The sequence below is a fragment of the Panthera tigris genome, chromosome E3, assembly GCF_018350195.1.
Source record: "Panthera tigris isolate Pti1 chromosome E3, P.tigris_Pti1_mat1.1, whole genome shotgun sequence".
In the NCBI taxonomy this organism is placed as follows: Eukaryota; Metazoa; Chordata; class Mammalia; order Carnivora; family Felidae; genus Panthera; species Panthera tigris.
The window spans coordinates 39,629,759-39,641,975 of record NC_056675.1 but is presented as its reverse complement, the minus strand read 5'-3'; the positions used below and the strand labels follow the sequence as shown (position 1 = coordinate 39,641,975).

The following is a 12,217-nucleotide window of genomic DNA, read 5'->3' as shown; positions in this document are numbered from 1 at the left end:
CCTGTGCTTTGCTGGCGGACCCCCTCTGCTGCATGCCCTTCGTGGCCGAGCTCTGTCCCCACGTCGGGCAGGCCCTTACAGCCACACCTTCAGGCCTCAGGAGGTGACCTTGGGCAGCTAAGCCACAGATGCTGGCAGGGGGCAGTTCTTTGGGGCGAGCCTGGCCCCGGGGCTCAGCCCAGCTGACTTTTCCTGGGCTTCTGGTGGTCCGATTGGCTTTGCGAACCCACAAATTGGGCTGTGTCTGCCTCTCGTCGTGGGCTGGCCAGAGGCCCTACAGACCAGCCTTTGGCCCGTTGTTCCCAGGCCCTGGCAGGGGCGGGCTCTGACCTGCATGGCCCTTGGGCACACCTGGGTGCCCACATGTGGACAGGAGCCAGTTAGGAAAGGGCAGCGTGCAGACGGGCTCCGGCAGGCGGCTGACAGGCCGTGCGCGTGTGGGGCTGCGTGTGTGGCGGCCGCGGGCTGCGCTAACCCCCGGTCGCTTCCCCCTCCCCCGCCCCTGCCCTCACATCGGCACAGGAGATGCTGCTTCGGGGCATCGTACCCTCCTGAGCATTCCTCAGCTCGGGGTTGGCTTAGGCTCCCATAGTGCGCCTCAGCTTTCCAGAACGGGCTTCCGAGTCTGTGTGCGCGCACGGGTGTTTCTCCATCAGGCTTCTCCTCAGGTCCCATCACAGAGGGACTCTGGCCTCTTGTCCCGGCTCCTGGGGGCCGGTGTGGGCGCGCCACTCCTTCTGAGCTGGGACCCCGTCTTAGGCGGGGGCTCCTCCCTCATGGGCTCTTGGGCTTGGGTCCCGCCCCCGGCCGTTTCCCTTGCTGGAGCAGCAGCGGCGGGCGCTGTGGATCCTGGGCTGGGGATTCCAGGAGCCGGATGCCCCCCACGTCCCTACGTCCGGGAGCCTGTGTTGGAGACTCCCCGTGTCAGGGGTCACATCCAGGCCCCCGAGGGCGCCCTTCTCCAGCTGACTTGATGGGGTGTGGGCAGCTTAGAGCCACAGGCAAGGAAGGCCTTAGGTGAGGCTCTGTTGGGGGGGCCGCTGTGCTCTCTTGCCGGGGAGAGGCTGGTACCTCAGGCCACGTGAGCTCCTGGGGGCCGGGCCAGCACCTAGTAGCCTCATCTGTGTCCTCCCAGACTCCGCGGTGGTTCTGGAGGAGGGAAGTCCCAGCGAGACTGATTTGCCAGGCGAGCCCACCGAGCTGGAGGACTTTGAGGCCACCCTGGGCCCAGAGAGGCGCTGTCGGCGCCCTGAAGCCTACAGTAGAGTGAGTACGGGGCGGGGGAGGGCGCTGTGGGAAGAGGGGCGGGGCCTCCGCTCCAGGCTTTGTGGCTCCGGCTGGCTTGCTGTGAACTCACACGAGGTTTTTCTTCCTCTTTTGTTATCTAAGAACTGGCTAGCTGTCCTTCCAAGTCCCTTCTGCGTGGATGGCCCGGGGCTTCCCGGTGGTCCCCGCAGGGCTAGTGGCCCATTGTCGGCATCCTGTGGCCCTGCTGCTCAGCACGGGCAGGAGTCATCCTAGGGGAGGGGGCGGGGCCGTGGCCATCCGCTTGCTGCCGAGTGGCTCCTGTGGCCCTGGCTGGGGGGGCAGGTGGGGCTTCATCGCCCCCGAGTAGGCCCGTGGGAGGGTTTACTGGTGTCTTCCAACGAAGGCTCCCTGGACTCCTTCCTTTCCAGTCGTCTTCCAGCTCCAGCCAAGAGGAGAAGTCTTTCGCCGCAGAGGAGGTGGCTGCCGGAGGGCTCCCCATCGGGCGGGCCGTGTCTGCCGAGGGAGCCCGGCCCTCTGCGGGGCTCTCCTTCCAGCCCGCCCAGCCCCTCAGCAAGTCTAGCTCCTCGCCAGAGCTGCAGACCCTGCAGGATACACTCGGGGACCCTGGGGACAAGGCCGACGTTGGCCGGCTGAGCCCCGAGGCCAAGGCCCGCTCACAGTCCGGGACTCTGGACGGGGCAGGTGCCACCTGGTCGACCCCAGGTGAAGAGAGTGAGGGCCGGGGCCCTGCGAGGCCCGAGGGTCCCTCGCCTTCTGGCTGTCCCCGTTCGCCCGGTGGCCTGCGTCCCAGAGGCTACACCATTTCGGATTCAGCCCCGTCACGCAGAGGCAAGAGGGTAGAGCGGGACGCCTTCAAGAGCAGAGCTGGGGCCTCCAATACTGAGAAGGTGCCGGGCATCAACCCCAGGTGAGCCTTGCCCTTTCGGGCTGGAGCTGCCGGACGGTCCCCATGGGGACCCGGTGCCTGAGTGGCCCCCGGCCAAACAGACTGGGCTACAGGTCGTGTGGTCTGTGCCCCGTGGCCGGCGGGAGCCAGACAAGAGGGCAGTTCCTTCGGCGACCGGGCGGAGGTGCGCTTCTTTGTGCCTGGGGCGGCGGTGCCAGCAGTGACCAGGCCCGGCCCGGCCCTCCCGTCTCTGCCCCTGCAGCTTCGTGTTCCTGCAGCTCTACCACTCTCCTTTCTTTGGCGACGAGTCCAACAAGCCGATCCTTCTGCCTAACGAGGTATGTGTGCTTTCTCTCCGGTGCGGGGTCCCCCCGGGGCCTGGGTGGGGGACACCGTTGGGTGCCCACAGCCCAGGCTTGCAGAGACAAAGCCTCAGCTCCCTGTGGCAGCCTATAGTGACCCCTTCCCCAACCTGCCCCTGGGCGAGGAGAGCCCTCCCGGCACAGGCACCTGACGGGCTGGTGGTGGCACGACCTCCGCCCAAGGCTCAGGCGGGGCTCTGTGGCTACAGTCCTTCGAGCGGTCGGTGCAGCTCCTCGACCAGATCCCGTCCTACGACACACACAAGATCGCTGTCCTGTACGTGGGAGAAGGCCAGGTAAGGGTGCTGGGGGCCCGAGGCCAGCCGGATGGGCCTCCCTGGCTGGGGCTGGGTTCAGGGCCCGGCCCCTCGTCCACCACCGAGCTCAGTCACTGCGTGAGCTGCCAGAGCATCAAGTGCTCGTGGGGCCCTGTGCAGGCCGCTGTTCGAGTGCCCGGGATGCGGCGGGAGTGACAGCGGAGCGTGTGAGCCCACGGTGCCCAGAGGGATGTTGGGGGCTGCAGAGATGGTGGTGGGTGCATGGATGCCACAGGTGTGGGCGGGGCACTGCTCACATCAGCGACCCGGGCACGGGGTGGCTGGCGCAGTGCCCACGGCGCGCACAGGGGGCCGGAGGCAGGATGGGGAAGTAGAGGGGAGGCGTGGACGGCCTCAGGGCTGCGTGTTGTTCCCAGGGAGGTGGGAGGGCCATGAATGGTTCTGAGCCGAGGGTTGGAGGTAACTCGGCCCCAGCCTCCGGAGCATCGTTCTGGCTGCCGCACGAAGAGCCGGTGGAAGCGGGGCGCCCCTCGTCCCCATGAGATGAGCAGGCCTGCGGGGCGGGGCTGGGATGCCACGGAATGCCAGCCTCTGGGTGTGTTTTCGGTCCGCCTGAGCAAATTGGCTGGTGGACCCGTGCTCTGTGCGAGAGACGGGGTCCAGATGGCGCCCCCGGGTGCGCGCCGGGGCCCCGAGGAGCCGGGCAGGGGCGGGTGCCGTCGAGCTCCTCTCTCCCCACAGAGCAGCAGCGAGCTCGCCATCCTGTCCAACGAGCACGGCTCGTACCGGTACACAGAGTTCCTGACGGGCCTGGGCAAGCTCATCGAGCTTAAGGACTGCCAGCCGGATAAGGTGTACCTGGGCGGTCTGGACGTGTGCGGGGAGGACGGCCAGTTCACTTACTGCTGGCACGATGACATCATGCAGGGTATGCGCCTTCCGCCGGCCCGCACTCGCGGCTGAGGGTGGCCGAGGGTGGCCGAGGGCCTGACTTCCCCCGATGGGGATGGGGGGTAGCAGTGGGGCTGGCGCCTCTGCGTCCGGAAGCTATGCCCTCGGGGTGAGGAGGCAAGGCTGCTGGCCAGGCACTGGAGGGGGCGGGTCCCGCAGGCCCGAGAGCCTCTGGAGGAACCAAGAGGCGCCCCGAGCTGGTGCTCTGCCTGGGGCCATGCCAGGCCCCGCTCAACTTGGCCCCATGCGCCTTGCAGCTGTCTTCCATATCGCCACCCTGATGCCCACCAAGGACGTGGACAAGCACCGCTGTGACAAGAAGCGCCATCTGGGCAACGACTTTGTGTCCATTGTCTATAATGACTCCGGCGAGGACTTCAAACTGGGCACCATTAAAGTGAGTGGGGGCCCTGGAGGCGGGCGCAGGTGGGCACCCCTGGCTCGAGTCTACACCTCTGGGCAAGTGCTCTCTCTGGTCTGTGACGAGTGCAGACAGCAGGCACTGTCGGGGTCAGTACGGCAATAAAAGGACCTCCAGTGCCTCCCGCCGCCAGTTGGAGTAGGCACGTCCCCCCCCCTACCAAGCTAGTGTCAGTCCTCTGTAATGACAACAACGGGGACAGCGGCCCTCATGGGAGCCAATGAGCCTAGTGGGGGGCCGGGCACAGAGCAGGGATTTGTGTCCCTGCGTCTCGGAGTCCCCCTCTCTGACACCTCCCTCGTGTCATCACACAGCACTGGGGTGTGCCCCGTGGCCTCGCCTTCCCTAGATGACGATGCTAGGGCCCAAGGCCCCGGTGAGGAGGCTGTGGGGGGGGGGGGGGGGGGGGGGGAGGCGGGCTCCACCCAGGAGACTTGGGGTGTGAGGCATGTGGAAGGCAGGGTCGGGGGGCAGGTCCGAAGCTCACAAGTGTTCAGATTCTAAACCCAACAGCAAGCCTCAGAGGGGGTCGCTGAACGCGAACACGCGGCTGCTGGTGAGAGTCCAGTCGCGGGCCAGGGTGCCCGAGGGGTGGCACCGAGCTGGGGTGGGTGTGTGTGGTGCACACCCAGAGACGCACAGGGAAGCGGTCCGCCTGTGTAGGCATTGGGGCTGCTCTCGGGACGACAGGGAGGCAGCTGGCAGCCAGGTGGCAGCAGGAGTCACGGGCAGCACAGGCGGGCGAGGTGGGGGTCATGCGCCTGTTTAGGGTCGTGACTGGACCTGAACTCGGGGGGATTCAGTTGGTGGGGTCTGGATGTGCAGTCGGGCTTTAGGAGGGAAGGCGGCCCGGGGGAGGAGATGAGGGACAGCCCTGCCCCCGGGCTCGGTCGGAAGTGTGTCTACGGGGCTAGTGACCGAAAGGGCAGGTTTGTGGAGTTAGCACGCGCCTCTCGGAGCCGAGCGCGAAAGGGGCAAGGCCCGGGGTGACCTCTGCCCTTGTCTGCGCAGGGCCAGTTCAACTTCGTCCACGTGATCATCACCCCCCTGGACTACGAGTGCAACCTGGTGTCCCTACAGTGCAGGAAGGGTGAGCCCTGGGGCCGGGCGGGGAGGCCCTCGCGGCCCTGAGCCCCTCGCGAGCTCTGTGTCTCCTCAGACATGGAGGGCCTCGTGGACACCAGCGTGGCCAAGATCGTGTCTGATCGCAACCTGCCCTTCGTGGCCCGTCAGATGGCTCTGCACGCCAACGTGAGCAGAGGGGTCGGCCCCGGGGCGGGGTGGGACGGGCCCAGGGGTGCCGGCCACAGGGGCCTCAGCGCTCCCCGTCTCCCACCCCAGATGGCCTCCCAGGTGCACCACAGCCGCTCTAACCCCACGGATATCTACCCGTCCAAGTGGATCGCCAGGCTCCGTCACATCAAGCGGCTGCGCCACCGGGTAGGGCAGGTGGGCCTCAGATGCCTTGGGGGGAGGGGGGCGTGCGCTGGCATCCATCTCACGGAGGGCAAGTGCCCCCCCTGCCCCCGCTTCTTCCTGAAGGCTCCCCGTCCCCTCCAGATCCGCGAGGAAGCCCACTACTCCAACCCCAGCCTGCCACTGACGCAGACGCACCCTCCGGGCCACGCCAAGGCCCCGGCCCCGGCCGAGCCCATGCCCACGTACGAGACGGGCCAGCGGAAGCGCCTCATCTCCTCTGTGGATGACTTCACCGAGTTCGTGTGAGCCGGGTCCCGTGCCCCGCCGTTATTTGCGCAAATGAAATAAAGCAGTGGTGCAGCCCCCGCCTCCCCCCACCGTGTCACTCAGAGCCAGACGCGGATGCAGTCAGCCAGCTGGTTTATTTGACTTTGTCGGGTGGGGATGGGATCAAGGCTGTAGCTATGGCCACACCCATGGAGGTGGTACAGGGCCTGTCGGGCTGCGGCCGGGGGTGCGACCCTGCCACCACCCACGTGTTCTCCGGTACACAGACCCTCACCTGCCCCGGCCCCGGGAGCCAGCCCCGGGGCAGGGCTCCTTCCACCCTGGAGTTCTGGTGCCGCCCGCGTCCTACTCCTCCCCCAGACCTGACACCCGCAGGTCTGGGCTCTGCCCTCTTGCTGTCACAGCCCAGGCAGAGAGCAAGGCCACGGGGGTGGGGAAGGGGGTGGCGACAGGAAGTGCCGCCGAGGCGATGGCTGGGCCCTTCCAACAAGCCTCCCATCCCAGCCCCAGGCCCAACTTGGATCCAACTCTGGTTAGGTGTCTGGGGAGGGAGGCCAGCTCTGCAGCCCCAGCACCCCTCCCCACAGGAGACGGGGGGCATGGAGCCACTGCAGCCACCAGGTCCCTCGGCCCTAATGAAAAAGAGAGCGACGTACAAAAATACATTTTTAACCCCGTATAAATTACTGACGACAGAGACACTGCGGCTGAAGGTGCGTGCACTCAGCAGGGGCAAGGAAGAGGTAATAACTTAGGGGGAGACGATGGGAGGTGCAGGTTCCCCTCCCCGAAGCCTGGATCCTTAGCAAAGGGGAGATGTCTGCCCAGGAGGTGGGGCCGGGCACAGCCCGCTGTACCTGAGGACTCCGGTAATAAATTAGCATCTCAGAGGCTGGGCACTCAGCCCAATACTGCTGTGTCCTCCCACGGGGAGCCGGGGAGGGGACCCTGGGTCCTGGCTGCCCACATGGCGTCTTTAAAGTGCTGAGACCCACAGAGAGAGAGAGAGAGAGAGAGACGACTGCTCCCTGGGGGCCTTCGTGCAGCTCTTCTGCCTGGCCCGAGACCGTAAGGGTGGCAGAAATTAATACTGAGCGGTGTCTGCTCTGGCTCCCTCTGCAGAGCAGACTGGAGCCAGAGGCCCACCCCAGGGAAGGGGTCTGAGCCCAGGACCCCCCGGGACTAAGTGCTGCCGGGGTGGACCTTGTTCTTAGCCCGCAGGGAAACCCTGCAGGGGCCCGGGGCCAGACCCACGCCACGACTGGCCCGGGCAAGACGGCCAGGCAGGGCTGGCCGCAGGTCTGAGGAGGGGCTGGGGCCACCCGTGCTCCTGCGGCCTTGCAGGCTCTGAAGCCTCTGCTCCAGCCGGTAGACATCCTCCGTGGCCTGGTTGAGTCGGTCGAACTGGGTCAGAAGGGCCTCGAATACGGCTTGGAGGCGAGAGGGCTCGGGCTCCCCACGCGGCCCCAGCCGGCTCAGGACCCCGCTGGGTGTGTCCAGCTGGCTGGAGGCCGTGGAGGGCCGGGAGGCGTCTGAGTCCCCACTGGGGGGGGGTGCGTCCGGCGACGACTTGGAGCCCCTGGAGGAGCGCGAGGGCAGCGGTTCCATCCCTTCAAACCGCACTTTGTGACGGAACTGGGGGCGGCACAGGGGCTCCGTCAGTCCGGCTGCACCCCGGGCTCCCCTGGGCCCAGGGTGCGTCCCTCTCCCCCCCACTGGGCCGTACCCACCTCCTTAACCTTACTGAAGCCCATCCAGAGGCGCAGCCTGCGCAAGAACAGCTCCACCATTTCGTAGTCCTGCGGCTCCCAGGCCGGCCGGTAGAGCTCCCCACGCAGCGCGTGGTACCGCCACCGCAGGAGGACCGCCCCCAGCCTCAGGGCCCCCCACAGCCGCAGCGCCCAGAGCCCAGTGCACAGCAGCGGGGAGAGGCGCCAGGACTCCGCAGGGCACGGGGCAGGACCCCCAGGCCCGGGACACGGCACCAAGATGGCCCTCAGGGCGCTCCGAAACGAGTCCACGCAGGAAGCGACCAGCTGCCAGGGGAGGGGGCACGCGTGAGGGGCGCGTCCCGGGCTGAGCGCCCCCCTCCCCTGACGGCCTCGCCGCCACCTACCAGAACGGCCAGCTGGGCATACGCCACGGCGAGCACCACCAGGCCCAAGGCCGCACCCACGAGCTCCGGCAGGGCCCTGTACAGCGTCTTGCCGAAAACCGACCACTGGCGCACGAAGCGCAGCTGCTGGGCGGCCTGGGGGCGAGCGGGGTCAGTTGACCGAACCGCCGCCAGTTCGACCCGGCCCGGGCCCCAGCGGACCCCCGCCGGCCCAGCCCTCACCTTGACCAGCAGGAGAAAGAGCAGCGAGGCGGCCAGGCCGCGAGCCGCGGAGCTCAGCTGCGCCACCTGCTCGAAGCTGGTGAAGCGGCGCGGGCGGCGGCGCACGAAGCGGGTCCACTGGCGGTCGGCGACACCCAGCTGGGCCAGGCGCACGAGCGCCGCGGCCGCGGTCAGGGCCACCAGCAGCCACCGCGCCCAGGCTCCGGACTGTGCGGCGCGCGTCCGCCCTTCCCGGCGCCACACACGCGCCTCGGCCACCGAGAAGTACAGCGCGAACAGCAGCAGGCTCACCTGCGGGGGCGGGGCGAAGTGAGGGGGAGGGGGCGGGGCGAGGGGAGGGGGGAGGGGGCGGGGTGAAGTGAGGGTGGAGGGGCGGCGGGGCGGGCGCGGCCGGCACCCACCGAGGTGAGCAGTGGCAGCGAGAGGCCGGAACTCAGGCGTCGCAGCGCGAACGGGCGCACGCTGACTGCGGTCACGGCGTGCCCGGCCACCGGGAACTCGAGGCGCAGCGTGACGGCGGCATGTAGCCCCACGGCCGGGCTGTAGCGCGTGAGCTCCACGAACACCGCGCGGCTCCTACGCGGCGAGAGGGGCGGGCAGGGTAAAATGACTGGGTGTCTTCCCAGAGAAAGGGGCTTGGGCGGCGGGTGACGCGGGGCCCGGGGAGGAGGTGGAGGCTGAGCGGTCAGTGAGGTGCGTGGGGAAAGATGGGGACACGGAAAAGCGGCGGGGTGGGGGAGTGGACCGCGGAGGGGCAGGGCTCCGGAGGAGGGCCGCATGGGGACCCCCGTGTGCCCGCCGGAAGCGCCGCAGTGTGGAAAGGCGGGGACAGGTGGAGCGCGAGCACCTGTTGTCGATCCAGTTGTGCAGCTGCAGGAAGCCCAGCTGCGCGCGGCTCTCTTCCAGGCTCAGCCCCAGCTCCTGAACGTAGCCCCCGCTGTCGTACACGGCGCAGTAGCCCCAGGACCAGACCCTGCCGGCGAGGGGACGGCGTTAGAGCAAGGTCCCAGCCCGGGAAGAACCTGGGAGGCAAGGCTGGCTGGGGCTAGGGGGCGCCCGTGGAGAACAACCCCCCCTCCCTGCGTCCCGGATCCTCCCGGATCCCGGGGCCCTCCCTCTGTGCTCACCCCAGCAGGTCTGGCGCAGAGTAGGCCCACGTCTCGGAGCCGTTGTGGGCAGCACTGCCCCAGCCGATGCCATAGTCGCCTGTGCTGAAGGAGCCTGCGGCTGCCGGGCACATGGGCACGCCCGGGCGAGCAGGGTCTGGGCAGAGTGCTGAAAGCAGAGGGGGAGTTCTTTGCCAGCTGGGCTCTACGTGATCCCACCAGACCCTCCCTGCAACCCAGAAGGCAGAAGTCACAGTGTCACAGATGGAGAAAGTAAGGGACGCACAGCTAGACAGCTAGAACCAGAACGCAGCCAGGGGTGTCTCTTTGGGAGAGAGCAAGGACACAGTGCCAGGCCTCCCTCCACGGCTCACCTTCCTGCAGCCGCACCTGCCGCAGTCGCGGGGGCCCCAACTCTGGGCTGGACTGGTTCCCATGGATGTAGGGGAGCAGGACGTGGGACATCCACGGCCAAAACTCCTCAGACCTGCTCACACAGACAGAGTCCCGTGTTCTACCCGGCAGCGCCCTGCACCCCTGGGGGCGGGGGTGGTCAGAGGCCCACAGAGCACTGCTCCTGCCGCCCCAGCCCAGCCAACAGCAGGCTGCCAGTGCCACGGGACGGGACGAGGTCAAGACCCAGAAGCCTCAAGCTCAGCAGACTGACATTTGGAGCAGGAAGTGTTATGGGGCGATTCTGGGTACTCTAAGATTATTTACTTGTTTTGAGAGAGACACAGACAGCATGAGCGGGGTAGGGGTAGAGAACGAGGGAGACAGAATCCCAAGTAGGGTCCGCAACGTCAGGACGCAGTCTGATGCGGGGCTTTCACCCCCGACACCATGGGATCGTGACCTGCACCGAAACCAAGACTCTGACGCTCAACTGACCGGGCACCCCCAGGCGCCCCGGGACGTTTTGAACAGTGCCTCCGGTCCCGTGTTGCCAACACCACCTACTCCGGTCCTGACACCCCACGACAATCCAAGACGCTGCCCCACGTCCCCTGGGGACTGGGTTGCACCAAGGACAAGATCGAGATGGGATCTGGCGGGCATCAATGCCTCCCCGGCCTGGCAGGTGGACACGCGCATGTGCACGGGGGTGCCTGTACCGGGTGATGGCCAGGAAGGCCTGGCTGCCGAGCTCCTGTTTGATGGCACTCTGCAGGCGGTAGGCATGGCTGTGGCAGGAAGCGTCCCCATGGTTGGCCAGCAGCGTCACCAGCAGGAAGAGCATGTATACCAGGAAGCTCTGGGGGCAGGGATGGCCCTGGGGTCAGCCAATCCCAGTGTGGCCCACCGTCACGGCACTGGCCAGCAAACCGCCCGTGGCCAAGGTGCCTGGTGCCAGCGGGGCGGCACAGACACCCGCCAGCATCCTGCCAGAGGGGTGGACAGGTGGTCCCTCCAAAGGCAGAGAAGATGGCCCCTAGGGCCTGCGAGGCTGCTCATCGAGCCGGGCACGGGAAGAGGCACAGCAGGGCACAGGCACCGGGAGCTGGGGGTGAGGGGGGCGGGGGCGGGGGCGAGAGGGCCACAGGGCGCACGCGCGGGGTCTCCGAGGGAGCACCCGCAAGAAGGTGCGGTTTCAGCCAGACGCGAGACAGGAGAGCGGCTCACCCTCAGCATCCCGTGCAGCTTCTTGACCTTTCGGGCCTCTTCCTTCGCCAGGAAGAGCGCAAAGCCGTGTGGGGGCCGCACACGGGGCACACGCTCGCTCACAGGGGTCACAGCCGGGCTCTCCACCAGGGTGTCATCCTCGTCGGGGTGTAGCCGCTTGGCCACCAGGGAGAAGTACAGGGCCTCCAGCAGGACCTGGGCCAAGGGAGGCGTCAGAGGGGCCCACAGGCGCCAGGGGCTGGCAGCCCGGCCCCCCCAACGTCCCACTCACCTTGAGCGGCTCCCAGCCGAAGAAGGAGGCCAAGAAGCTGGAGCTGCTCGAGAGGAGCCACATCACACCCACACCAGGGGAGAAGCCGGCACCCACCCAGCTGGAGACCCCCACAGCCACAGCCACCAAGAGCAGGCTGAGTCCGTGGGCCAGGGGAGCACACCAGGCTGGCAGCAGCCGCCTCCGCAGACCGTCCACCAGTCCTGGGGAGGAAGACAGGTGACGGGCAGCCCACGGGGAGGGGCCCGGAGGGGCGTCCTGGGGACACGAGAGCACACCTGTCCTGGCGGGCTTTGCTGACTGGAGCCGCTCCCAGGTCAGACCCGGGCTGGGCAGCCCCCTGTCCCCCAGCCTCTGCAGCATCAGCGTCTCCGTCCTCTCCGCAGGAGCGCTGGACCTGAGGCACAGAAAGGGGGGGAGGGGGGAGGCGTAGCCCGCGCTCAGCTGTGGGCCCACAGCACGACGTCCCTGAGCCCCCCTACCCCCGCACCCCGCCCCCCGTGTCAGCCGAGAGAAGACACTGCCCCAAACCCGGGTAGATACAGCGCTGGGGCTCAGACCACCACCGCTGACTCTGGGAAGGGCCCCCGATGCCTGCCCTGCCCCTCAGGCCGAAAACCCACGTCAGCCTCCGCTGCCGTCTCCCCCTCGCTCGCTGCTCCTCCACCCACGGACAGAGTCCTCTCCCATCGTGACCCCAGCGGCGGTGGCTCGCAGCACGGCTGAAGCGGCCCCAGGGCTCCGGGTTCGCGTCGCGACCTTCCGGGACGCACTCCGCACACCTCGCGTCTTCGCCCCCAACCTCCCCACGCAGACCCACGTTTCACAAAGGGACCGCGCGCTGACGCAGCTCTGTGACCCAAGATGCAACTCTTGAACAAGGAAACACCTTTGTCTCAAAACTCCGACAGTATCTAGGGTTCCCGGGGCCGAGAGAAGTGTGTGCGGCCCACGGCGCCACACTGACCTGGCCGGCTGCACAGCTGCCCCACCAAGGAACGGGGG

General features: G+C 67.7%; 2 protein-coding genes across 17 annotated transcripts in view; one reads left to right on the top strand and one right to left on the bottom strand.

Annotated features, from left to right (window-relative positions):
- Positions 1-6,565, top strand: part of TSC2 (TSC complex subunit 2) — a 36,068-nt gene extending 29,503 nt beyond the window's left edge. For 8 of the 16 annotated variants that reach the window (XM_042972351.1, XM_042972352.1, XM_042972346.1 and 5 more), the window contains 11 exons: positions 1,136-1,266; positions 1,677-2,176; positions 2,418-2,493; positions 2,727-2,813; positions 3,537-3,723; positions 4,004-4,143; positions 5,179-5,257; positions 5,327-5,418; positions 5,509-5,616; positions 5,728-5,888; positions 6,462-6,565. In XM_042972351.1, coding sequence (XP_042828285.1) covers positions 1,136-1,266; positions 1,677-2,176; positions 2,418-2,493; positions 2,727-2,813; positions 3,537-3,723; positions 4,004-4,143; positions 5,179-5,257; positions 5,327-5,418; positions 5,509-5,616; positions 5,728-5,888; positions 6,462-6,510 — 1,610 coding nt within the window. In that variant the 3' untranslated portion in view covers positions 6,511-6,565. Of the gene's footprint in view, positions 1-1,135; positions 1,267-1,676; positions 2,177-2,417; positions 2,494-2,700; positions 2,814-3,536; positions 3,724-4,003; positions 4,144-5,178; positions 5,258-5,326; positions 5,419-5,508; positions 5,617-5,727; positions 5,958-6,461 lie in introns of those variants that run through there. The other 8 variants (XM_042972349.1, XM_042972355.1, XM_042972348.1 and 5 more) reach the window with 3 other exon arrangements.
- The window catches only part of PKD1 (polycystin 1, transient receptor potential channel interacting), a 44,014-nt gene continuing 37,786 nt past the window's right edge, over positions 5,990-12,217 (bottom strand). Inside the window, exons 35-46 of the mRNA XM_042972338.1 lie at positions 11,491-11,609; positions 11,213-11,415; positions 10,942-11,136; positions 10,434-10,573; positions 9,693-9,805; positions 9,340-9,487; positions 9,060-9,185; positions 8,614-8,788; positions 8,213-8,503; positions 7,991-8,125; positions 7,605-7,910; positions 5,990-7,509 (exon numbers count right to left, since the gene is read on the bottom strand). Coding sequence (XP_042828272.1) covers positions 7,057-7,509; positions 7,605-7,910; positions 7,991-8,125; positions 8,213-8,503; positions 8,614-8,788; positions 9,060-9,185; positions 9,340-9,487; positions 9,693-9,805; positions 10,434-10,573; positions 10,942-11,136; positions 11,213-11,415; positions 11,491-11,609 — 2,404 coding nt within the window. The 3' untranslated portion in view covers positions 5,990-7,056. The remainder of the gene's footprint in view (positions 7,510-7,604; positions 7,911-7,990; positions 8,126-8,212; positions 8,504-8,613; positions 8,789-9,059; positions 9,186-9,339; positions 9,488-9,692; positions 9,806-10,433; positions 10,574-10,941; positions 11,137-11,212; positions 11,416-11,490; positions 11,610-12,217) is intronic.